At 37.1% G+C, this 27,741-nt stretch overlaps 2 protein-coding genes across 10 annotated transcripts in view; one reads left to right on the forward strand and one right to left on the reverse strand.

Moving 5' to 3' along the window:
* ptpn13 (protein tyrosine phosphatase non-receptor type 13) overlaps positions 1-11,576 on the reverse strand; it is a 40,697-nt gene extending 29,121 nt beyond the window's left edge. For all 3 annotated transcript variants that reach the window (XM_041969997.1, XM_041969996.1, XM_041969995.1), the window contains exons 1-6: positions 11,242-11,576; positions 6,187-6,306; positions 3,684-3,850; positions 1,882-1,947; positions 741-926; positions 494-581 (exon numbers count right to left, since the gene is read on the reverse strand). In XM_041969997.1, the coding sequence (XP_041825931.1) occupies positions 494-581; positions 741-926; positions 1,882-1,947; positions 3,684-3,850; positions 6,187-6,301 (622 nt within the window). In that variant the 5' untranslated portion in view covers positions 6,302-6,306; positions 11,242-11,576. The remainder of the gene's footprint in view (positions 1-493; positions 582-740; positions 927-1,881; positions 1,948-3,683; positions 3,851-6,186; positions 6,307-11,241) is intronic.
* A 3,389-nt stretch (positions 11,577-14,965) lies between these two features.
* The window catches only part of mapk10 (mitogen-activated protein kinase 10), a 40,404-nt gene continuing 27,628 nt past the window's right edge, over positions 14,966-27,741 (forward strand). For 5 of the 7 annotated variants that reach the window (XM_041970376.1, XM_041970378.1, XM_041970381.1 and 2 more), the window contains exons 1-2: positions 14,966-15,280; positions 26,361-26,432. In XM_041970376.1, the coding sequence (XP_041826310.1) occupies positions 15,278-15,280; positions 26,361-26,432 (75 nt within the window). In that variant the 5' untranslated portion in view covers positions 14,966-15,277. Of the gene's footprint in view, positions 15,281-26,360; positions 26,459-27,741 lie in introns of all 7 variants that reach the window. The other 2 variants (XM_041970379.1, XM_041970380.1) reach the window with 2 other exon arrangements.

Genomic DNA, 27,741 nt, shown 5'->3' on the forward strand with positions numbered 1-27,741 from the left:
ATTTAAACCCAAAGAGTTAATTACAAGAGCCATAAAAGGTTCCTGTTGTATTTAGCATTAAAACATTAGACACTGATAGGTACCCAGGCCTGCTCGCTGAAAGCACAGGCCTTAGCTTTTCAGAAATGCTTTGACTCAGTTTGTTCATCACAAAAATTCGGTCCATGTCAAACTGTCTTAGATATTTATAGATGTACAATATCTGACATTCACCACAATCAGTTTAAGGATTCATGCTTTACTTTTTTTAACATTTAATATAATTGAGAGCCTCATTTGCCAATGTTGTATTGGTATTTACTGTACGTTTGGCTATTTGAAAAGTATGTTCCATGCATAATAGACCATGTACGGCATAATCAAGCTGTGACCAGCCTTAATCCCATTATCTATCAGTGGCTGTTTTCATGTCAGAGAAAAGATACCTACACATCTAAACAAATACAGCTGTAGTTCATCTGTTCGATGTGTGTATCCATTAAGCTCATCTTACCAGAAGGCAAACCTTTGCCCCTCAGTCTTTCCCGGATTTCCTTACTTCGCTCTGGAAGAGACTCTCTATCTGTCAGGAGACCATCCAGCTGAGAAAAGATGCAAAGTGTTAGAGTAAAGAAGAAGGGAAGGAGGAGGATGGAGGAAAGAAAGACAGAAAAACACAGGGAAAAAAGAATCTCAATAGTAAATCCATCTGACAGTGATCAATCTGGAGATATGATGAACATCATAATCATATTGCATACCTGAGAGAGGCTGCCCAGCACCAACCGGACCAGCTTTCTGATATAAGAAAACGGAGGGTCACAGCTGGAGTTTCTAATGTGTTTGCTGCAGATGTCCAGCACCGTGCGCAACGACATTCGACTTAATGTAACATCATCACACATGTTTAGGAGAAGACTGTTTAGGTGTTCCCCCAGCTTCATGGGCTGCAAAGGAAACACAAGTGAAGCGAAGTTACAAGCTCACTTTGTATACTTAAATTTAATATCATTGTGTTGTATGATCATTCTGACATCCGCCTGGAGCCAAGCCTTACATGCGTGACATACAATAATCACTTGTATTTTTACTGCCTTCTTTACATTTTAGATTAGAACAGAAAAGTACAAAAATACCCTTTTTAAGAGTCTATAGTCTTTTTTCAAATAAAAACTCAAAAATAGGTGAAGATGCTCTATTAATAATAATAATAATAATAATAAAAAATCGCAGTCAATAACTCTTCAGTTTTGTTAAATTATCACAAATCATAATGGTAAACTGGAACACCTTTACTATAAATCAACAAATATAATCTATACAAAGTCTTGTTAGTGTGCAGTTGTACTTGGATATATGACATACGATAGACGGTGCTGGTTCTAATTAGAGCCAGCACACCTACTTTGTTCCAGTCATCTCAATAAAATATTTCTAAAAATGTTTTGTTTCTTTTTCCTGAGTGCAGGGTTGTGGATAAATGTGTGGAATTCAAACAATGAAGTTATATTATCTGGACTGTATTTTTTTCCCCCAATGTCATGATTGTTCATGAAATAGGAATGATTGTGTTGCATCTGAGTGACTGTTGTGGAGATTCAGGAGATACCGCACCATCCCCACAGCCAAACTAATTCAAGGGTACATTATTCCACTTATAGCTTGCATCCTTTCTTATCAAAATAAGACACAGGTCATATTGTAAAAAAGCAAAGCTTGAGATGCCACATTCAGTGTCAAGTTATTTTATCTTGGGAAAAATAAAAGCACAGATAGCTTTCAGCTTTACTGAAAATAATAAACACATTTGAAGTCAAAGAAGCATTTATTGCTAAGTTTGAAAACAGTTTAAAATTTTAACTCCCCTCTGTCGGGGAAAAAGTGTGGGAGGTGGTGATTTACCTGACTTTGAGGGATTTCATAGTCTGCCCCCCAGAATAAGGTCATTCCCAGAGAGTACATGTGCATCTGTGGAAACAATCAATTAGTAACTCAACTGCTGGTCTAACTTGCAATACACTTGATTTAGTTGTCCAAAAAGAAGCAACAAATGTTCAGAAGTTCTGTAAAAATGAATTTTCATTCAGGAAAAACTAGGCACTCAAATATGTTAACAATCAGGGATATTTTTTTCAACAGAAAGGAAAAAGACAGGGGTTTTCAACCTAAATCCAAAAACATTTTCCATTTCCTTCTCCTTATTACTCTTCACTCACTGCTTGGGAGAGAAATGACTTCCCCTCAATGTTGGGCTTGGTAGAGGAAAGAATAATTCAGGGATTGCCAAAGAATTCAACATAGCCTTCAAGGTTTTTTAGGAACAGATCTGAGAGCAAATTTAAAGACACACTAACACTTTCAGAACATGTGCAAACTGAAAACCTCAAGATTAAAAGCAATAATAAAACTGTGTATGTGTTGAAAAAGTAAGAGGGAAACTGTAGCACTTGCAGCTGATGTATATTTACCCTCAGTCTGATAATGAAGGGAACAGATTATACCTTCTACACTGAAATAACTCAGCTGGGGAGTCAGGCCCAGGGCTGGAAAACTGACTCAGCACAAACTTCTGTTGAGGTTTGTGGGCCTGTGCCAGACACCAGTTTCCAGTCAATCAAGCTTTTAGCTCTTCTACCAGTGGGGAAGATTGTGGGGTGAAGTGTGTGTGTGTGTGTGTGTGTGTGTGTGGGGTGTGGGGGGGGTGGGGTCTGTGCACTGCTGGAGATAATATGATCCACCATACTACTTCAGCTATGGTGCTACAAATGCATGAGTGTCCTGTGCAATTTTTCAAGCATCAACATGAACTCCCATTATATACTCTTTTTCACAAATAACTAAAATCATCACTGGATTTGATCTAATTCACTGATCCTTTAAACATTAATAGGACGTGAGACAACAGGGTCGCTGTGGGTCCTTATGGGTTAAGAATTTTTTCTCTTTTAATTAACCCATTTTTCTGTGTTTGGGTTTTGTGTTTTTAGATCCCACAACTGCATCTGAATAAACTTTACAATAAATTCCTATGTGGAAAACTTCACACTACTTCACCAATTCACTTGTGGTTTCAGTCAGCCAGAAAAAGACAGATAGCAAACATGGATGAGCAGAGTCTAGTTTCAAATATTCGTTTATAATTTTTTTATAAATCTAATATATGCAGAATGTGTTTTGAGTAGAATTTAAGACTATCTTTACAAGAAAAGGTAATCAAGTCTTTTTATAAACAGAGATGTTTTTTTACTCAAAATACATGAGCATCATAAACATGAAATTTAGAAAGCTGAGTAGGACAAGCACTTAAAGAAGCATTAAGTAACTTTCCGATCTTAAGCTGGTTCAGTGGTACTGCCGCAGCTCAGCATCCCAAGGCTAAGAAACTGCACTATACAACTTTTTCTTCTAGTATGCCACATAATGTTGCAGCAGAGTTTCGCTTTGCAGATATAAACACACCGTAGCTGATTCAGCAAAGAAACACAAGAAAAAATATTGGATGAAAAGAGGAAAAGAAAGAGAAAGTTACTGAGCAAGAGTTAAGACAAGAGTCAAGATAAGAATGTATTTTACTGGCTGGAGAGACATCACAAGAGGATGCAAGATAGATGCCAAATTAGCCATAGGTGCGGCACTGAGAAAATCTACAAAAGTTCTGTAGTGCATCTTTAAAATTTTTGTACAGGATTGTGATGGCATTTTACCTTCTCTATGTCAGAAACAGAGTTCAAGGAGACCCCTTCCAGGACCTCGGGAGCTGTGAAGGCTCTTAAGTCCTGCTGGGTGACATACTCATCCGTGAATGAGATGCTGCCAGAAGGCATGAGCAGGAGGGACCAGGGGGAGATAATGAAGCCCGTGGCTGCAGGGTCTGATGGAAACAGACAATTCAAAATAAGAGAGATATGATCAGGAACAGAAACAAGCTTTCTTTACCTTAATTCTTAGCTACTGCCACAAATACAAACACACACACTGTGTTAAAGTGAAGTACAAGATTTTCAAGCTCAGTATGAGCATCCAATTCTATCCAGGCATTTGCAACCTAAATGCAGAAATTGTAGACATATCCAACTACAGAGGATGTTTCTCGCTATGACTTTGGCGTTTATGGATATTCAGAATGATTGAAGTAAACAAAAACACATGTTGCTTTCTTAGCCTGAAAGAATATAACTGTGGAGGCATGGCAGCAGAGAGGAATGACTACGCAGCACAATTCTTTTTTCCTACAAAGCTACAGCCAGCGCTATGGTTAGAGAACATTTTAAAAATAAACAGAGGAATGTTTCAGCAGCGCTGCAAAATTCTTTTCTTTGACAAATACTTAACTCTAAAAGAAGCTGGGAGAGGAACAGAGGAACTTGATTTGAGGCTCCAAAGAAAAATTGCCTTCAGAAGTTGGAATTTACTAAGTAAATATAAGTTTCCTGTTTAAAACTCATGTGACCGTTTAAATATCTTACTGAAAAGGAGATTGGGTCACTGAGGTGTATCCCACTCAAAACATTTGGTCTGAATGAGCACACACTCATTTCTTCATGCAAGGCAAATCAATCAAGATTCAAAAAAACATTAAACCTAAACTAAAAGGAAACTGTTTAATGTTAAACAAACTACAGCATGCACCAGTCATTTCCCTACTGTTTTCAATGGACTGCAAATAATACAACTATATGGTCTTTATCTCATTACAGTATAATGTGTCAGTCTGATAAGCTGCAGTAGGAATAGTTAGGAATAAACAATCATTCTGTGCTACTGTGTTCTGCACTTACAGCCTGTTCTATAAAAGTAGACGTTAAAAACTGTACTTTGCATCATGCATTCAATTTCTCTGCCAACATGTCATTAAAGGTCATAAGTACTGATCAAGGGCAATGTAAAGCATTAGCTCATTAAGCAGAATAAGAAGATTATATAATAAAAAGATGGAAGGATGATGGGAAATTCCTCTGACAAATCAGAAATACCCACATATCACTTAAAAAATCATGGTTATACAAACACTCAGTATCCAGTTCTATTTACACACAAGGGAAAAAAATAAACAAAAGAAAATCAGCTGGTAGTGTTTAGCAGCCTGTGGGCATTTATAATCTTTGGATCCTGACACTCCCGTTCACCACATCAAAAATAGAAACAAAAACAGCCAGAGATATGAAATTTAGTGTAAAACTTTTTAATCTGCTTTAGCTTTGCTTTTGTGTTTTTCTTTTTAAACCTAAACCTGTAATAACTCCACTTAGTCATGACTGTTGGTGTTAACCTGCACATGTAACAAATCAATGAATTTCTAAAGTCGTTTAATAACCCAATCTTGTGGTACACAGACTTCTTTCCATAGCTCTGTGAATGCATATTAGCTGGATCCAACATCTATTCAAATTTTAGCTTCACTCAGCAGCCTAAAGCTGTACACACCAAAGGGCCACAATTTACCTAGTACAGCCTTACACTGGAAAGGAAAAATACAACAGTGACTGCAGCACAATACCACGTGAAGACTAAAATAGCATTTCATCTTAATTTCAGAAGTTTATCTAAGAAGCCTTCACCTGTAGAACAGCATCTGTACACTCTGCTTATCATAACTGTGACCTCAGCAGGGAGGAATATTCACAGGCATTACTGATAAGACAGATTTTTCTCATACACACATTTTCATACCAGAAATGTCAGCGTCGGAACTAGTCAGCCAAACTAGAAGTGGAAGTCAAGCTGGTTTAAACACAAACACAGGGCCAGGCCTTGGTTACTGTTTCATGGAAAACTTAGAGTGGTAATGACACAATGACAACCTGCTTTATCAGGTGCACTGAAGTGTTGTATGAAACTAGACAACACCCAAACTTTTTAAATAAAGCACAGAGCACTGCTGACTCACATCCTCTCCAGCATCTACAGAGTTAAACTTCGCTTCGTCACCCACAGTTTAAGTTTTCTTAAGCAACAAAGACTCCCTGGAATTTGACACGTTATCTTTTTCAGCCTTCAAGGACAACCAGAGACATTTCCAGACACAAATGGCTCACAATTTTTTTTAAAATGACTAAACAGTCAACTTGAGTTTAGTTATAATGATTCCAGAAGTCAGATGGTAAGAATATTAGTTAAAAAGCTTTCACTTGTTCCAGTAGATCAGTTTTTCTCTGTATAACAACTTCTGGGAAACATCCTTACACACCTAATTCCACATGTACCTACCACTGCGGAAAAGTTCTTGGAGGCTCTCTGCACTCTGGCTTAACACTGCCCAGACCTCCTCCTCCTGGAGTGGACCTCCTCGAACCTCCAACGCTTCTGCCAGAGACACATGCATTTTCCCTGCAGAGGTAGAGAAAGATGCGCACATGTGATCTGATTTACATCAGAAAAACACCCTTTGATATACAAAAATATATGCAGAAACACAGGAGCTCAGAAAGAAAAGACGGACAATGCTTCAGTTTTAACTTTTTTAATTAAAATGATCCTGACCTATACCAAAATGTATTTTCTTTGTTTTTGTTCCAACTCGACACAAAGTTTAAAGAAAAGGCTATTTTTTCATAATCTTACTAACAAATGACAATCATCACACACTTCTGCCTTGGCTTTTGATTTGGTATTGAAACAAGACTGAACCACAATTTGGAGATGGGGAACCTCTGACATGAGGTTTCATTTTACTTGTCCATATTTTTGTCCCTGACTTATTTGAAGGGCTTCTTGTTTTTCACTGCTCAGCTGAGTCAAGTAAGTAAATTAACTGATTGAATAATCTTTAATACCTCTATTTTACATTTTATTTTGATTGACTTGAGCATGATCAGCTACACAAAAGTGTTGAAATTGTGTAAGAAACTCAAACTGTACATGTCTGAAGTGGAAAGACAGTTCAGGATAAAAGCAAGTAAAATCCTATTTTCATCTCACTACAATATACTAATGTACAGTGTTAATTCTAAGAGGTTTTACCCATCTTGGTAGACTTTTTGGAGCCCTTAGGCAAACTCCCACATTTTCTAAATAATGCTGTCTTATAATACTCTTGAACTGAGGAGGTAGCACAAGCACATGATGCATGCAAACAGAGAAACACACTTTCCTTTACTTGGGTTACATCCAACAAAGTAGCATTTTATTACTCTTTGCCTCAAGTAGCATTTAAGTCAAACCAGTAGCTTTAAGCTGCAACAGATAAAGAAAAACATCACAGTAGTTAAGCTACTTCATGCACACAAATAGCTGATGACGTACACTTGTTTTCAGATCATAAAATCTATAAGTGAATAAAGCTCTACAGAAAATTCACAGTGCAGAGATGAGAGAATATCACACTAAGCTAGGCAAATTTATAAGTGTAGTTTACATCTGAAAAACCCAGTAATGGAAGAAATTCACCTCATTTTTTTGTAAACAGAGCTGAAGGCCAACATTAAATGAGGATATGTGGGTTTCATTCTATCAACCCAGTCAGTGTGACAGGACTCTGACACATGATAGAAGTTCCCACGTGTCTTTTTTTTTTTTCCTCATTCAGTTTTTTTCCCGTATACTGTAGCCACTGTGCTGCACTACAGTGCTTTCTAATCTTCCCAATTCATCAATGGTATGTCACTAATGTCAGAAAAACAAGAAGCTCAAGTTTTACTGACTACAACAAGCTGAGCATAAACCATTCCCACTAGGGCACTTTGCACCTTTAAAGTTAATTATATTTTAAAACAGTGTTATAGAAGGATAAAAACAGTGTATGATAGCAACCATGGGCAACATAATTTTTCTTATGTAATACCCAGGGAGATGAAAAATATCCAGAAAGGACGGTGTTATATAAAATGCTGTGAACATACAGAAGTGTGTTGTTGTTTTATGTTATTTGTGTTGAAATGGTTGAGATCAAGAAATCAAACGATAAGAGTTTTCATACTAAAAGCCTTAAAGATATCTAAACTATTTTTAATTCATCTTCAAGGTAAGTTAATCTGCTTTAACTCTTTCATTGCAGATTATTTTGTCCGGTTAGAACAACTTAAAAGCTATGAATGACAGATGAAGCTGTAATTTTGGATGTCTGTTTTATCTTCTTTACACTCCACCAAAGGGAGAAAATGATACTCAAACGGACATCTTATTCAAGACATCAGTGTCAAACTTGACTTTTGCAAGAAATCCAAATTTTCTTTAATTGAATTTCATACCAAATAATTATATGTGATAACACAACCACTGGCAGTCTCTGTTACATTCCAACAGAAGTACTTCATAGATGGTCAAACAACATCCGAAACCTCCAGACCACCCATCTATGACCCTGGAATAAAGGGACGTAAAGATTTCACACTGTTCAGAAGCTGACAATCATACAAGTTTAGTGAGGGACCACTAAAGTCATTGATGCTTCATCCATAAGCCAGAAATATCTGCACTAAACTTAGTCCAGATGGTTGTTGACATATTTGACTGAATAGATGAAAAACTTAACTGGGTTGTGGTTTCAGAGTAAAAACATCTTGGAACCATGAATATTTCTACATTTCATGCCAATGTATCAAATTAGTTAAGGCTTATTTCATTCTTAAAAAAAATAAAATAAAAAAAAAATCAATGTCCTCCCCTGGAAATATATTACAAGGGGAAACCATGCATCTGTATTGCTGTGTCTAGCATGATGAGCTAAATCTGTACATATCACATACCTATAAACTTTTGATTAAGTCTAGGTCAGCAGCCTCATTACTGCTTAGATTTTTTTTAATCAGCATGTGAAACAATGTCCTTTCTATGAGTCTTAGTTTGCAGAAGTGAAAGCGTAAGCATGTCACAGGCTTAAATGTTTATGCAGGAATGCAGGTTAATTATTCTAGTCAATGGGAGGCGTGAAGTTTGAGGCCAAGTGGGATACTACCCATCTTGTTCATTACCCATGAAAATGGGGAGAGCTGGTGGTGTGAAGACTGATTGTTTTGTGACCCTTGTTATTTCAACAGAGACCTACAGTGGAATGTTTTTTATCCGCACTGAGGCTGTTTTGCAGGCCAGCTCCTCTCTCATTGGACTGGAGTCCTGCTCATTATCAAGGGTGCTTAGGAGCCTGCAGTCCAAAACAGAAAAATCAGAAATCCTTCACCATATCAGTCCTGCATTGTAGCCTTTAGTAAGAGGAATAAATAAATAAAACTAAACAGGATTAGAGTGCTGCCGTCAATTAATAAGTCGTGTCATAAGGATTTTAAAGGTGAATAATCCTGGAAACGTGATCAAGCTCTTTACTCTGCACTTTGGTGAAACTTTTCCTCTCCACCCACTTTCCCATCTGTGACATGGCTACAGGCCATGAGATGGAAAGCAATCCCCTGAAAAGCTAAACTTCACATTCATAAAGAATACCAATAAATTCAACTGCTGTCTTTAGAAAATCATCTTTATATATAAGCCAGGGACCAGAAAGCATTCTTGTTTAAGCTCTCTTTCTATCCCAAATCTTTTGAAAATTAAAGGAACTGCATTTTGAAAGCAACTGGTCATAAAAGATGTGAGATTTCACTTTGATTTCCAAAAGCATGACTTAGAATACAAGATATGAGAAGGAATTTGTTCATATCCTTCAAAAATCAGAACTGTGGTCTCAGCTGGCAAGCACTTCTGGGAAAGAAGCAGTAGCCGGCAAGATGTGCCAACACGGGTAAAAATCTTCCTTAAGTTATTGATGCCAGGAAAATTCGACAAACCAATATTCCCAGAATCATACAGTGTTATGTCGCCCTCAAGCACACAATGCCTTGATAAAGATCTTGTAGCCAACATGTCCAATGACGTAATAAATGTTTCAAATGCATAATGCAAATCAAAAGACTGCACACTGCTGAGCTCCAAATGTGTTGTTAACAACACTGTCTACAGTAAATCCAGCAAAGCACACATCACAGGTGAGCTGACTCGGGCTGCATCCTAACAATTAGTTGCCAACTCACTTTAAGAGAAGTTAAACAATGATCTGATCTTTTTTTTCCCCCTTTGCACAATGTGCACTCCTTTTTCATTTCTACAAGTTTCAGTTGTTCTGTTTTTATTTTTTATGACATATAGTATCATATATTATAAACTTTAAGTCATATATACCTGTAAGGAGTCTATAGCTCAAGAAAAATTATGTTAAATTGTGATAATAAGCTGTGTGGAGAGCTTGTACTTCTTAATGATGTTCATTAACATGCATTGTGATTGTTGATTTATAGTGGGCCTGAAATTTAGTATTAGCTAAGGTCTAAATACAACGTTTAGAATACTCTCCCAGGTTACTTTGCATAATGCCCAATACAGTAAAACAGTAATCTTTCATTTATGGATTGGTTTTTCTGTTAATACAGTGAGCAGCACCAAATGCTTTTGTTTTTCAGAGCAGTGAGGGTAGGAAACAGCCAGGAAAGCCATGACTAGTTTGTTGATTACCAGCCCAGTTCTGGACCAACTGCTCTCATCTCTCCTCATTTTGGTCTGGACCTCATCCGCCCCATTTCTGTTAATCACAGGGTTGCTATGAGTACCGTGACATGCAGAGCATGGTTTTGCAAAACTTCACTCCAACCTCCCCTCTTCCTAACACACAAAGCCAACCCACTGACATTTTTTCCAGATTTTTTTCAACAATGATGCGAACATCACCTCCATCTTATCCTTTTCTGCTTGATAATGCTTACACCGCTTCACTGACAACTTCTCTGGCTCAGGCACACACTGTGACCTTTGACTTTGAGTTAACTTTAGTACTTTTCTATGGTAATGAAGGGGGAGGGGGTACAAGCAGCCTTCTTACAAACCCATAAAACCTTCAGTCTATATGGTGACAGTATATGCCACTAAAGGCGTAGATAATAGGAAAAATCGGGCTTAAATATTATGAATGTTCATCATTTTCTTAAAATTATGCAGATGTTGCCAGTGTATGCGCTTGAAAACAGTTACACACACAGTATATGTTATGTTGTCGTGGTGTCTCCTTCCCAAACTAAAACTACAACTACTGGAACAGATGCCCCAGATATCGTTTTGTTTTTTTTAGATTTTATCCAAATCTAATATATTATTTCAAATATTAAACATTGTCAACAGTTTTTGGACAAATGAAGCCTGGGCGTTTAAGTCTTCCTTTAACTGGCCCATACTTCGGGCTTCTCAACGTTCTCTTAAAGTTAGCTAGACTACAATACAGTATTAATTACAAAAAAGTTTAAGTACAAAAACAAACAAAAAAGAAAAACAAAAAGAAAAACTTACCAGACAAGAAGTGCTACAAAGTTGCCAGAAAGGGAAAAGTTCGTACTTCGTCGCGGCTATGAGTGCGCACACAAACAGCACCAGGCGCCATCCTATCCACAAAGCAACATCTTGGATAGTAGTTGACTACACGGCGAGGGAGCCAGGCAACAGGTTAACCTCTCCAAGGCGCATTTAGCTAGATAGAAAAGTCCACCACACTGTAGATGTATTTTTCTGGGTCTCTACAGCTAAAGAAGAATTGAACACTAACAACGTTCTTCCTAAGAAGTCGCGTTTAATGGCCAGTTTCAGCTCTAAGTTCTCCAGCCAAGTTACCATTTCTGTGGAGAAGCGGAATGAACCCTCCCTCCACCAGTTAGCGTGGGCTGACTGGGAGTAACCAGACACCTTTCCGCGGCCGTCCATTGGCTCTCTGCTGGGGGACTGTCGTTTAACCGTTTCTATGGTAACGCACAACTAGGCGTAAAGTGTACAGTTTTCCTGGATCAGGAACCAATTGATTTGTTAAATTTATTTTTTTCAACTCCTTCTATTCGTATTCTTTTTTTTTTCTTATTTGCTTTTGCTGACCAATGTTCGTTTTAGGCTTGAGGTCACCTGATTTTAATCTTTAAAAGCTACGGTGGCCTCGAAGTGTTGAACAAAACAACACAGAACAGAATTGCAAAACGAAAACACGTCACAGGAAAAAATGTATAATTCGGAAAACACCACAACTACAAATTTTTTTACTATTTTGTGAAGTCCGCTTTCTTGTTTGCTGGTTGTGGTGATATGTTTATTGAATAATAATAATAATAATAATAATAATAATATGATTATTATTATTAAAAAGATCAAGAACAACAAAAATAGCTATTTTGTTTAAATCAATGAATTGTATGTACAAAATTATTGTTATGTAATATGGGAAGTATTTTTGTTATGTAATATAATTTATAAGCTGATAATCACTCTGTTTTATCAGAGCAGAATAAGGATACTCTCTTAAAACATATATCTGCATCATCTAATGTCCCTTTATCCTGTGTGTATGTAAAGAGGTTAACGTTTCCTTAAAGCTAGTGAAAAATCAAGATTACCCAAACCTTCTGGTTTCCCACAGTATTAAACTGTATGATCAAAGGAGTCAGGAAGCAATTCACTGCTGAGGACTTCCTTCCTATGGAGTTTCAAAGCTGGCATGTTTATAGTCTGCCGTTTGCCATCTAGTGGCTATATTTAGTCATTACATGCTGCTTGACATTAATGTTGACTGTAGGTAGTTAGGTAGGTGAAGAGGATTTCACCAGATCATTTGGAAACACTCTCAGCACATTGATATAGTTTTTGTTTGTTTGTTTGTTTGTTTTTTATGTTTTTTTTGTTTTGATCTTCTAGGAATAATCTGATCTAAAATGAAAGTATTTATGATTTCCTGTTTAAATATTCTCACTGATACAAAATCTCTTGAAGAAAACTTTGTTTTGTCTCAGTAAAATATGTAAACAGAAAGAGAACACTTTCATTATTTTCCAAAGAAGAGTGGAGGAGGACAAGGAGTCCCAATTGTTGCATGCAGGATTTCTTAAATCCTGAAGAATGTATTAAGCAAAAAATTCTATTAATGAAATATTCAAGCTACTAGCTTTTTTAGGCTTCAACACTTTTGAGAGTTTGACAAACTACTGTGGATGATCCCTTGTACGATGTGTGTCCTTTGCCTCAGCAGCCTTTAATCTAAACACATTACCTGCAGCAGAGAGGTCACCATCAGGAGGTAGAGCCTGGCAAAATACTGTCTCATAATGTGTAACCAAGGGGATCTGAATTTTGGATTTAGTTCTTTCTATTTCTGTCTGTCCTTAATACCTCCTCATCAGTGCTGGTCTGAGCCCCCAGAGCAATTTGCACTAAAACCTTGGAAAAGCAGATATGCCTATCAGGACAATCTTGGATATGTAAGGCACCCAGTGCTGTTGGTTAAGGGCAAATGCTTTTTTTTCTTTTTACTGGCAAGCTTAACCTTTGGATCCAGCTGGAGAGCATTAAAAATATACCTGAAGGCCTTCGGCACCCAATTTGAAATTAAGTTTACCGTCTCCATCAAGTCAAAATATAAAACTTGCTGTGATGAACAGAACCTGCAGAAAATAGTGTTAGCCGAGCTATTGTTTGTTGCTCAGGTGATCACACGTATAAATGCCAAAGCAGCAATCTCTGACTCCATTTCTGTCAGGTTGCTTTGTGAGGCTGCAGGTCTGTCATCTGTCAACTTTATCAGGCGTATTAAGACAGAAAATTAATGAGAAAAATTATCAATTAAATCTAAAACTGGTACTCAGCCAGTACAGAAGGGCAGATTTAGAAGACACACATATATATATATGTATATATATACACATATATTTTTCCCCAGAAATTGATGAAGACCACAACAAAATGCCTCATTATGTTTTTTTTTTTTTTTTGGTCAGTTTACCAAAGACTTTAAGAAACAACATTTTCATATATTTATAGCCGCCCAGCGGCCTCTAGAAGCTTTTCTGAGTACATCCCATTCAGAGAATTCCACTCAACTATGAGTTCAAACTTATTTAAACTACAGTAAAATGTTTTTGGGTGGCAGTTTGTATTGACTAGTTTATTGTCAAACAAAATATTGTAAACCCTTTCTGTTTTAGATGCAGTTTAAAGACCCAAGCTCAACTCAAGACTTTACACTGCTGAAGTGTGCATGCTAAATCTAATTTAGAGACATTTACAGACTGCTTCTTCTGTTCCCTGTTTCGTGAAAACATACAGGGACAAATGATAGAGGATGAATAAAATATAAAATGAAAACAAATACAAAAACAAACTGTAAGGTACAACATCTTGGAATCTAACTTTACAGCTGACTTTACATACTTCATGGTTTTGGAGTGGGTAACATGCAAAATGACTAGTATACAAGTGTCATTACATAACTGATAGCACTGTAAAATGAAGTAAAGAATGTAACACCATAATGTTTTCCAAATATTAGTGGAATATGTAAAATAAAAGAAAAACACAAAACAACTTGAAAAAATATATTGTTTGTTACATTGATTCAGAGTTTTGTCTCTGACAAACAAATGACACACAAGTGTAGTACTACTGGTCTTTAATTTGATTATAAACTGTGAAAAAAGTCACTTCATACAAAAAATACAAATCACTTACTATGTGTGCTTATGCAGTCAGGAGTTATTTTTTAGCATAATATTCATACTCTCTCTCTCTCTCTCTCTCTCTCTCTCTCTCTCTCTCTCTCTCTCTATATATATATATATATATATATATATATATATATATATATATACATATATATAATAAAAATGTTTTCCCTATTTCTCCTCTTAGATTCAAAGCGATGCTTTTTCAGGCTTTCTGTTTTTTTGTTTTTTTTAATGATGGTAATTTGTTGATGAAAGCGTTAATGGATGAGGGATGTGAGACACACCTAAGCAGTGACAACACCCTGCTCCGTGTTTCTCATTGGTCCTCGTGATCTCAGTGGCGGGACGGTGCAGCATGGGATCAGAGGGATGCTGGCACGCGCCCCCTCCCATCCGGAGAGACAACAGCCTCCATGTGATCGCTTCTTCTCTCACTCTCTCTGCCAGGGCTTTGACGTCAGACGTGCACCGGAGCGGTTGCCATGGAAACACATTTCCCCCATACTCCCCCTCCCATTCGCTTCCCTCCCTCTCCATCTCTTAGCTCTGGTAGGTCCATAATGGTACAGCCAGCATCTTGCAGCACAATGGTTGCAAGGTGGTGAGCTGGGGGAGAGTGATTCAGCATCAACAAACCGGTTCTTTTCACCTCAGCTTTTTTTTTTACTTTCTTCATCATCTCCTTTTTTATTTTTTATTTTTATTTTTTATTTTTTTGTATTATTTACCCCCTTTCGTCATCCGTATGAACGGCTTCATTACGCCTTCAGCGATGGTCGCCGCAATGTTTCTCGTCGGGATGTTTTGAAAAGGACTGGCACCGGACTGGGATCGTCATCAGCTGGCACGGAATGGTAAGGCCGCTTAATGTGGATGCGATGCTTGGATCTCAGCTGTCAGGAGGGTGGAGAGATGAATATTGACTGGAAGGGGAGGTTAATGAAGTCTACTAAAGATGCCTCGGTGGTGAAATTAACAGTAATTTAAATAAGTTAAGAAAAAAAAAAAAAAAAAAAAAAAAACGGCCCCATCTCGATTGCCACAATCACTGCTGTTGTTTTGTAACAAGTAGCAGCATTATGGCGCAAGTCCTGACCTAAACGAATGCTTTCATCCGTTCCCACCTTCCCAGGTACTCTGTAATTACCTAAAATAAGTTGTGTTTAGACAAAGAATAGCACTACTTAATTTTTTAATTATGGATACCTCTCTTCAATATTTTGTTTCAAAACAGAGGAATATAATCATGCTTTTATGTGTGAGCCATATGCTCATATTGTCTGTGAGAAAATAACACTCTTGACTGCTTTCAGGGGCATTATGCATATTTGACTGGGAGTGTGAATGGATGATGGATGAATGATGCTGTTTAAAACACAAGCTTTACACAAGCTACTGTAGGCCTTTAAGCAGGGCTGGCTCGGCCCTCCTCCCCCTCAGAAGTCAGCTGCGCACCTTGTGCATTATGCAGAGCATTGCTACTTCACCAGGGTACGGGACCAGCCTCAGATCTCTCATGAGTCCTAGAAAACTAGAAGCACTGTTTTTAGATCTCTTGTGAGTAGTTTAAACTGATAGAGATTATTTGATCATAAGGGTGTTTCTCCAGTCTTGCTTTGGATGCTGGAGATGCGTTTGTGATACATGTAAAGGGAAAGTTTAAGGGATTTTTGGTGACTTTGTCATTCAGACTGAACTTGCACCAGTTATTTTGCAGAGGGGATGGAATGTCTTGCACTTTAATGTGAGATACACTTTTTACTGGATTAAAAGAGCCAGAGCTAACAGAGGCAGGTCATTTCCGTAAATCAGCTTTGTTTTGAGCATTTGTCTGCACATCACTGGATCACTGGAAAGGGACCTCATTAAACTGTAAACCCATCTGACCTATTACACTGATTGCACAAGTATGCAGCGGTAGACTGTAGTGCTGGGGATGCATCATTTAGCTTTCATAGCTGCTTTGGGCTTTTCCTGAAATTTCAGATGTCTTCTTGTGTGGTGCAAGGTCCAGTCACAGACTAATTACTGGTGCTGACAAATGAAGTCAGTAAAGGTTTAAAGGTGTCACAACAAACTCTCCACATTAAAGACAGAAAAGAGAGAGGTTTTAGTTCTGTGACCTTGGGTACTGAATTATTCAGGAGCAGGCTTCCATGCCTGTGAAAGCGCTGCAGGGAACAGAGTTTAACAATTACACAAAGCTTTATGTGGGTGTTTCTGCAGTGGCTGAAGAGAGTGACATCTCCCTTTAAAATGGACACTTTCATGTCTTTATTCTGTTTTTGATTAATTCATCATGATAAGGATATGCTTTAGCAAAATTGCAAATATTTGAATATGTTTAGTGAAGAACAAATGTTCTGGCTTCATCAGACAATTTCTTTCTTTGTAGCCTCAGCAGATTTATACAAACTGTTAATGAACGGTATTGATTTGTTGGGAGGTAGCTTGTTTATACAATGAAGAATCATCAATGGAAACAGCCAACAGCAAACTCATGTTATGGTGAACTATAGCTCATGTTTCAATTCCATTTTGTTTTTCAGAGCTAGGAGCATCACTTTGCTAATCCCTTTGTTACGTAATAATAGAAAGGGTTTTTATTAGGATTATGTTGGAAGAGTAAAGAATGTTATCTTTTTATGAGAAGATTTAAGCATGTAAGTGAAAGAACCCACAGTCCAAGGTAATGTCATTTAATATTTGTTTTATCCCACCAAAATCCAAATCTCAAATATCTTCTGGATACAGTAGTTGTGCAGGACAAAAGCAAAACCAGCAAAGCAGCATGAAGAAAAACTTGCTTATGTTTACTTGTAATGTTTAATGGATCTTTCTGCCATAACTCCTTTAATTATATGGAAGGTCAAGGTCATCATTAGGAAAGGATGGATAACTGAAGAACACTGCCATTGTCTGCCATCCTCCACTTCCCTGGCTGAACGTACAGTAGCTCCTTGCCATGCAATACTAATCTTAAAAATCCACCTCAACCCCCATCCACCCCAACTCCTGCAGATTCAAAAGTTGTTTCATGATAGTTAAAGAAGATGGATAAAAAAGGATTGCAAAGAGAGAGACATTAAACAAAACCTGAAGTTGATCAAAATGTTATTAAAGTGTTTGAAGAACCTTGAAAATTGTGTGCATTCCCCTTTTACCTTATTAGAACTTCTGAATTATTAACTCTACAGTATCACCGTTGCTCAACACACAAACAGGGAAACATGCCTGCTATTGCAAACGGTCAGTTACATAATTAGATTTAATATGGCAAACAGGCAGATTTTTACTTGCTTTTGCAGAAAATGGAATACAAGACTTAAAGCTCTGTTAGCTTTGGTCGCAATCTCCCGGCTGCACATCTGCAGAGAGAATTAAGAGTTCTCAAAGGTCAGAGATTGTAGCAGCTCAGGGCCCATCAAAGGATTTTAGAGGAGGTATGAAATCCAGACAAATGACAATGTTAGCAACCTGCTTAAATATCACTAGATGTTCTCTCAGTGTACTTAAAACATTATTAAAATGTAGCTACACAAGTATAAAAAACCAATGACTAATGTTGTCATTAGAATGCATGTATAATTGATTTGGGTAGTGCATAGAAGATTTGTCTTCAAATAGTTTTACAGCAGTTTTCATTTTTAAAAAGTAGTATACGTAACTATGTAGGATATCTATGTGATCATGTCAAGTGAAATATTCTCATGTGAGGTTACTGTAGATAATGTGCTCCACTGTTGCCCTCTTCTTCTAACCTACAAAGTATGCTTCAGATTTTGTGAGAAAAGCTATAAATCAGACGAATGTGCTCATCACCTGCCAGTGCTGTGCATGTTGTTACCGTGTAGCTTGTCAGAAAGCTGCAGCATAAGCAGGTTTTCTGCTAATATGTCTGTTGTTTTCTTACGGTGAATCAAGGGAAATAAGAGAGACAACAGACGAGAGCAGAAACAAACTGTAGGAGTGTGCGTGGATGTGTGGGTGGGTGGGTGGGGGGATTTTTTCTTTCTTTTTTTTTTTTTTAGCTGTGAATAAACAAGTCAATAGATGCCAGGGAACATTCAGAGTCTTGCAGCCTGTAGATGAGCTCGGGAGTCCTAACGCTGCCTTGTTTTCCTGGTTGGGCCTGCAGCTTGAAGTGCTTCCCTTCCCCTCCCCTGAGCCCAAAAGGGAGGCTGTGCTGTGTTTGGCTCAGGCTGCACAGTAACAGCAAGGCAAAGCTGCATACTGCAGGAGTGAGGCTGAGGCTGCTGAACCAAGCACTCACAATGAAGCTCAGAGGTAGGGGGAGGGGAGGCGGCTGCAGTGAGGCTGGGAGCCTGGGAGCAGGAATGGTGGGAACGAGGGAGGGAAGGAGGGACAAAAGAGAGGCAGGAAAGCAAGGTTCTCGATGAGTATGGACAAGGTGTTCATTGTGTGAGATTCATGTAAAATGTAGCTTTCAGGCTTATGACAAAGGAAGAAAGCCGGAAGGACCGGAAGCAAAGATGGATATGACAGGAGAGGCTGTGGATGTTTGGACCTGTTTATTCTGCTTTATCATTATCCCCGAAACATTTAATCAACTTCAATACAGACATAAAACACTGCCAGCTTAAATTCTCTGTAGCTATACTTGAGAAAAATGATTACACAAAATCAGTAATATGTGTAAGCCAAGTCAGAAACAGCCTTTAAAACACAGTGAAATCTGAGTAGATGGGGACAGCTAACTGCCGCTTTCATTTTTTCCCTCATACACCTGTACACTTATCATGTGAGCAGTTTCCTTGGACTCATACCAGAACATGCAAAAGCCTCCCTTTTGTTGACATGGCAACGGGAGATGCTGGTGCTATCCTTGTTAAGAGGACTTTATAACTGTTTGCTTCCAACAACAAAGGCATCAGAAAATGCCACAGAGGTAATTACCATTTTTGCCAGTTTTGGATGAGACTCGACTGGACCTTTAGATGGTTGGAAAATAAAGAGGACAAAGTTGTTTGGTTGCTGCAGAATAATGAAAAAATTTCCTCTGTTGTCTTCGAGTGGAGCTGCTTTGACTTCACACTGAGGGGAGGACACCTGTAATGAAATCACCTGTCAGTAAAGTGTTTATAAGCCAAAACAAGATAAATAGATGCATTTTTGTAATTTTTTTTTTGTTTTTGTGTATTTCACTAGCACACTGAACACCATTAATGATGGATGTTTTGGTTGTATCTTTTTCTTGTATGTTTGTTAATTTATGAGAGCTAATTCTCACAACAAATGTATATAGTTACAACATTTAGCACTGTTAAACTTTTGTTTTGGTTGTGTGATGCATTTCTATATTTTTTTTGTTTGTGAATGTTGGGATGTGGCCTGGATCTTTTTGGGAAACAAAAGAGAAAAAACTCTGTGTGTTTAAGGCCTTAGACTGAGGAAAATGTTATTTTTCCTCAACAATCAGTGTGAATCAATGTAAAGCAAATGCAAATGTCCCTTGACTCCAATTCTCTCACTTAATGAAGTGGAGTCATGACACACAGGAAAGACCGTGTCCTTCCACAGCAGTCTGTGGGCTTTTAAACTTAAGAACAGCTCTAAGTTAAGATAAATGGACCCAGATGCTCTTAATAGTCAGGATACAGAATGTACAGTATACAGTAACTAATCTATATTGCATGATGATCTTATTTTTGTCCACAGTCACAATGCTGCTGCTCAAAAGAACCATAACTTTGTTATGCTACATATAGGAATGGTTTGTGTTTTAAAGCAGCATCTGTTTCCACAATTATAATTGGCCTAACTTGATCCAATAAATGGTAAAATTTAAAAAAATGCAAACAATATCAGAAAGTTTTTTCAGGGTTAGTTTTTTTTTAAAATCCTTATCCATTTGTTGTTGTGTGTAGCATTTGGCTTTTCTTTCTCTTTAGCAACAAATCATTTTCCACCATATTTATGTCATATATGGACAGATTACAGATTACTAAATAAAACACTGTGGAGGCAATAACTACAAACAGCTCAGTGAAAAAACTACTATAGTATTAACATCAACTTCCGTGTTGTATACAACAACAATCTAAAAACTTCTCTCATCACAATAATAAAATGGTCAGTATAACAAGTATATTCAATGTATTCCAATAAAAAATTCAAAGCTATGACCTGTGGACCAGAATGCAACTGAAGGTTTGATTCAACAGTAAAAAGAAAAAAAGTAGACATCTTGAATATGACTCAAAAGTTACTTGCCTTAGAAGGAGAAAGATGATGAGGGAGGGAATAGGCATGAAAAGACAGGAACACAAGGTTAGATGAATAACACAAAGGTGGTTGGAAAAAAACTACATGGCTTTTAATAGAAGCTGATTCTCCAGCCATCAGCAAAGACGAGTGTTTTTATGTTGCAGTGGGGTTAAGAGCTGCAGCAGTATAAGGGGACCCTGCCTCTTGAGTATGCAGGATGATCACTGATTCACCTGAGCCATTGCCCATAAATGTGAATGTAACATAATGTGTTGGATTCAAATAAAGGCCAGCAACAAGTACATCACAGAAAACACACAAGACTGCATATATGACATATTCTAAGTCCATGCTTATCCAAGTCCAGATTGATTTAAGTCAGTATTTTCTTTTCCATGTGTATCTGTTGTCTATGAAAAGCATCATTGTGTTTAGATCTGTCTGTAGCACAGAGCTGAAACCCCAGTTTTTTCTTAACATGTCACATCCAACTTTATATTTCTTTAATCTGGATTCATAATGTACTTTTTAGTGTCATGAAGGGAATTTGTTTGTTTGTGTGCCATGTCATTCTACAGTTTGGATGTAAAATGGGCCATTTTGCTCAGTTGTTCATAATGCTTACCCACACATGGCACAGCAATTACATGTTCTGGGCTCGACTGGCGCACTTGGCTTCACTGGTTCTGCATGAAATTATTTTGACACAGGCTCGGAGTTGTCTCCTTCAGACTGGGAAATTGAAAATACACGCTATCAGACATCAACAGTCGATTCCAGGAAAAGGACATGGCAGCTCTACTTACATCTTCTTGACCGCTATGAATTGGCACTTTTATACAGTTGATAGTACTCCGAGTTCTCTTCATCTCGCTGTGCTGCAGCTTTTAAATTTTGATGCAACACTATGCAATGCTCAGAAGCAACCCTCAAAATACTTAAATGCTGGCTCATGCCATGCAAAAGTTGTCCACTAATAACTTAAAAATATAGTGAGGAGCAGGCAAGTGCCAAAAAAAAAGTGCAAATTTGAATGTTTAGCTGCTTAAAATGAAAACTTTCTTACTTTGACCTATATTCTCCAAAGCAAAATATCTTAAAATGTACGGCTACTAGCTCAAGTCTTGTAATCACACTAGTGTTAGAAAGATAATCAGAAAGTAAACAAATTAAAAGTTGAATGACTCTAAAGAGTGACTGGGGTGTAGTTTTGTAAGAGCTCAGATTAGTTGTGTGTGCCAGTAAATTCAAGCTAAACATCTATTTCTAACTTGATGTTGTATTGAAACCATTTGCCACACTAATGCTAATGGTTTTTCCTTTTGCCAATTTACTCTCACCACTCAACACTTCCAGTAACTCTGTGGGAGTTCATCACAGTCTGTACTGAAGTAATTTTGCAGTGTGGTTTAAAACATTTCCATCTGGAGTACATCTATGAATATTTAGTGAAAATTTAAGTAATTGTTTAAATGTTTTCACATTGTTGCTGAAAATGATTAAAACGAGCTTGGGTCATGGAAGTAATGATGCATTATTACCATTTCAGCAAATGTGGTATAAAAAAAGCTTTTCTTTTTATCTTTTGCAAGGACATGAATATTTTGGGGATAAATTTGTATAACTGGTCACTTTCTCATAACTCTTGGAACAAGCTGAACATCAGCCTTATTTTTTGCTTCTTTCACCTCTCGGTCAGCTTACGGATGAGACATATTGTAGTCAGAATGATGTACGAGTGTTTTAAGGAATGCTGCTGAGTGTAGTTTGAGTGTAGCTTCAACCAAAGCAGCATTTTAACCATGACCACAATCAGCGGAATCCAATGGATGAACACACACAGGCTCAGGATCTGCTGTGTTTCACTTGCCATAGCTTCAGATAATATTTGATGAATATAACAGTGGCAAGGTTAATTATTTTAAACTTTTATTTGGGTATGTAGCTTATCTTCAGCATATTAGTCTTTTTTATTAGTACAAAATGATCAGAATATAATCAGAATATCTTACTGGGTTATTCTCACTCTCATATCCATGTTTTACATGTGTCATATTGAAATGAATTAAAGAAATTACAGAATTTAGGTTTACATAAGACTATGTCATTTCAGCGTTGTGTATGTTTTGCCACCACACTGCTTATAATCACATTCAGAGAGGATGATCTAGGTGGTGTTTGAATTATTTTAGTGCACACCGCTGGAAAACATCTGGGCCTGTGAGGGATTTATTATATTCCAGGCACAGATGGCTAAAGATTATAGCACTAGCTTGGTGCCAGGGCCGATCCAGTGTTGACCTGTTAGATAAATGGCAATAACATTTTGTGGTGGTCTCTGTGAGGACTGTGATGTCCTGTCAAATGTATTTGATGTGTGACATTACTACAGCTGCTTGAGGGATTGTGAATGGTGTATTGATTGCCTGTCTTCATAACCTGGTCCTTACTTGTGCTTAATTTCTCATTTTATATTTACTCTGCTGCTTCCTTGTCTTCTAGGGCTCTCCTAGAGATTTTCTTTACTTATTCAATGAAAATTCAATATGTGAATGATTAGTAATTCAAATCTCTCTCTTTGATAGGACACACTTAAATTGGGTGTATATGAAATCTGGACAGTGAGATTAGGAGGAATAAGCCAAACCAGAAATTTCCAACGTCCGTGTCCCACATCTCTTTTCTCAAAGCTGCTCCACTCTCGATGGAGTTAGCACAGGCATCAAAACAGTGACTGTCTTACAGGACTGCCACAGCTACTGTAGCTGGTATATTTATTTCCAGAAAGTTATAAATATTCCTCTTTATATGAAACTGTCCAGCTCTCATTAGCTATTCTAGATGTTGTGAACTCCCTCAAACACTTTGAGGACATGTGTGTGGGTTTTATGACCACAGATCCTCTTCATGAATTGAAAAAGAAAGAATTTTTATATGATTCTAATGCCATCATTAATAGATATACCATTATATTCAGAGGACATGGTCATTAGCACATTGGGAGCTTCATTACCTGGAAAACCCCTGAAGTAATTTTGTGTGTCTATCTCACTCTGGCTTAACGTTGGTGCTGCTTCTGTACAGATCCGTCATTCCTTCTTCTGTTCTTCCATTTTGAAAAGCTTCAGAAAATTGGAAAAGGTACATTTAGTTCAAATTGACCCATTAGCTGCTCTTTTACTGTAGCCTAAAATCACAGCCCCTGGTTTTATGCAGAGAAAATCTCTGACACAAGCTCTTTGAAATCTTATTACTTTGGTTAAAATAGAATTAAAATATATAAGGTATCTCTGTGAAACTCTGTTATCTCCACAGTGCATAAACTCATAGATCCATCATGTTTTTTGCATAACGTTCAAATGCGACTTTGAATACATGCTCACAAACCATTGTGGATAAATGTCACCAGTTTTCATTGTACATTTTTTGCAAAAAAATAACAAAAGCAAAACATCGGTTTGTTGCTCCTGTGCTGCTGATCTGTATTTAACTCAGTTGTTGGTGACAGGTAGATGAATATTTTAGACTTACTTTTTTGAGTTGTATCCTGTTTCAACGAAGGCTTGGGTGTGATAACCCTTTCAGAAACCTTTTAAAATTGAACCTTAAACTAAAGAAAGTAATACACCTAATAAGAAAACACTACTTGAAGGTATTTAGAAGTTATTTATCAATATTGCTGACTTGCAGACCAATTCTACCTGGGGTTTATTTATTTATTATTATTTATTTATTTATTTTTTGTCAGCTTTGACAGTGAAAGATCATGAAATTGACTCATTTCCACCTTCTATGGATATATGTTCTACAAACAATACCAGAAATATTGTAAATAGTGTGGAAAAATAAGGATATTCAGTTTACCCATTACTCAGTGGTATACTATTGTAAGGCTGACTCTGAAGCACATGACTATATTTATTTAATTTGCACTTAGACTAGAGATAAACCAGAAATGATGTCAAAAGAAAGAAAGTAAAATACTTCTATATCCTTAATTGTATAATGCATAATTCAGTTATTTCCATTTTTTCATCAGCACAACTTGGACTTGGAATTTTTCTGTTGCAGTCAGTTCTTGTGAATGGGTTCACATTTAGATAACAATAAATAAAAAACATTAAATTTAATTGGAATTCTCACAGAACTACTTTGGGCCAGGACATATTTAAAGTTGTAGATAAAACTAGATTGAAGTACAAATATATTTAAACTTTACATTGTAAGTATAATTCTTCATACATTTATTTGGTATCACTGTAGCATATGCATCACAGGGTTAGAGGATTACAGGGACAAAAAAAGAGGTTGGAAATTAGTCAGGAGTCAGAGCCTTTCAGATGTCCATTTCACCAAACTGAGACACAACATGTCTAAAAATTTGTGAAGCTATTTCAGAAAAATGTTCCTCTATTTAAAATTGTGAAAACATTGAAAATTCCACCATCTACGTTGTATAAGATCATCAAAAGATTGAGAGAATCAGGAGGAATCTCTGTTAGCATGATGGTTAAAACTGGATGCTTGTGATCTCCAGGCCCTCAGGTGAATCTTCACTAAAAACAGGCATGATTGTCTACTGCAAATCACTGCTTTTAAATTTTACATAGCATCCCAACTTTTTTTGGAATTGGGGTTGTACTCTTAAATGTCATTTTAAATTGCTGTAGTGTACAAATTTGCTGTGCTGTGTAAAACAGGTTAGATTCCTCCCTTTTTCCACTCTTTGTGCTAAGTTTAGCTAAATGAGAGTGTAGCAGTTTCGCTACTGTAGGGATTCACCTGGCACAATATAACACCACAGGCATAGTTCTGGTTTAACAGCTTTTTATCTTAACATATGAGAGGAAGATCTGGCCAGCCAGCCAGACTGCCTGCTCTCAGCTCTGTGACTTTTCTCAAGGCCTCAGCACACTACTGCAGATAAATCCAGATCATGATTAGACATGCAGCACAGCTGCACCAATCCACCTCACCTTCCACTGCTCCATGAACCGGAGCATCACCCCTCCTTCGTACAGCTGAGCCAGAGCCACGCCCACCACCACAAACCGACATTACTGACTTCGTTCTCATTTTAAAGAAGACATATTTTCCCTCAGAATGTCAACTTTTAACTTGAGGGGGCTCATTTTTTTTAAATAAATATGAAAATATTAACACATGAAGATGTTATTGAATCTGTTTAGTGTACTTCATGGAACGTTATCCAGTAAATTTATCATAATTACTTTCACTCCATTGTGCCAGGTTTACTTGTCACCCTGCTGTCTCAGAACACAAAGACATTGATCACTGTAGTGCTGCTGTATTGTTCTCTTATGAAGAATTGATGTATTGGTTAGTTTCTATTTATGGAGGAGTGGGTGGTGTTCACTTGTTGTTTTTCTCATTTTTATTGAAATGATGGGAACACAAAGAGAGAAAATGGTTGTGAATTTACTGGGAGCGTTCAGTCCCTCAGCAGGCGAGGTTTAAGTAACTGCAGTGACAACTTTCCAAGAAAAGGGTTCTCAAATTAAACTAGTTTTTTTACATGTTATTCTGAATACTGATCTAGATAAAATTTTATGTTTTCATCCTAATACAGTTTACATTTGGAGTCAGCTCTTTTGCTGTCAGATGATTGCATCTCCAATGTTCATCATCTCCACACCACATGTGCTCCCTCTCTGACTCTGCTTCTCCTCTCTTTGTGTCTTCCAGGTATTTATGAGCAGACATTTCTTATATAACTGCAGCCAACCAGTCCTGGATGTAAAGATAGCCTTTTGTCAGGTGTGTGTTCCTTACAGGTAAAAAAGGTACAGTACTGATTCCCTTCCATTTCCCCTCTTTGCTCTATGGTTTTGCTGTTGTGTCTGTACATACAAAGTGAGATAACTCTGCAGTGGTTTGTCCTCACAAACATGAAAACAAATTAATTAACAACAAAGACAAAATCTAGCCAAATAGTTTAATTTTATGTAAATATCCTTTGGGAATTTGTTTTCTGAGGTTGAAGAGCTTTTAGCCTTGTGTTGATAATTAATTATGCAAAAGATAAATAATTTGCATCTGATTTTTTTTAATCAAGTTCAGTACCTCTCATGTTTATCTGGAGTAAATACTTGCTACACTGAAGCTTAATTGCCTTCCTCTTGTTGACATTTGACAGTGTAAATGCCAAAGTAATTTGAAAACTATAAACTACATCTCTTGTATCTGAGGACTACTCCTTACTCCACTGTAGCTTTAGTTACTCAGTCACTTTGTATGTGATGTTTGCATTATACATGCATGTGTCGCTGGATGTTTAATAGCTACTGTAGGTGCCACTTGCTCTACAGTAAAGGCTATAGTCCTATGCATAGAATGATATATATATATATCATTCTATGCATATGACTATAGCCTATAGCCTATAGCCCTCAGCCTTTAGCCTTTACTATATATATATTTATATATATATATGTATATATATATATATATCATTCTATGCATTATACTTTGTAGTTAAGCCTAGTTTGGCTTCCTGAGCTGGAGCGTAATTACTAAGTCTGTAATTAACTTAAATGGTAATTTTGTTGTGCCACTATTTGCAAGTCTGCTCTACCCAAGTAATTACAGCCTGATAATCATGTGTAATAATAATGTCTTTAGCTGAGTGAAGACATTAATCACTCTAATTTCATTTCATGGCTATTACAAAACAGATTAAGTGTAAACTCAGCTGTGTATACTGTGAAGTCTTTTTTATACTGATCTACAGTTGCTATTAATTAGTCATAGTAAGATGTAAGTAACGTCTATGTCATTATTAAGGTTTTATGTATCAGGACAGAGTAAAATATTCACCTAGTTCTTAACATATGTTAAAATGAGGTAAAAAATCTTTGATGAACAGCAACACACAACCTTTCAGACCACGCCATTATTTATTTAATAAACTTATGCAAAGCTCCAAAGCTCTATTTGAATAACTAAGTATACCCCATGATTCAATAGCTTACAGAAACACCTTTAGTAGCAGCTATGTGAAGTACTTGTTTTTTGTCTGAGTTTGTCTCCCACACATCAATCTGGAGGAATTTTAACCCATTTGTCT

The sequence above is a fragment of the Melanotaenia boesemani genome, chromosome 19 (genome assembly GCF_017639745.1).
Source record: "Melanotaenia boesemani isolate fMelBoe1 chromosome 19, fMelBoe1.pri, whole genome shotgun sequence".
In the NCBI taxonomy this organism is placed as follows: domain Eukaryota; kingdom Metazoa; phylum Chordata; class Actinopteri; order Atheriniformes; family Melanotaeniidae; genus Melanotaenia; species Melanotaenia boesemani.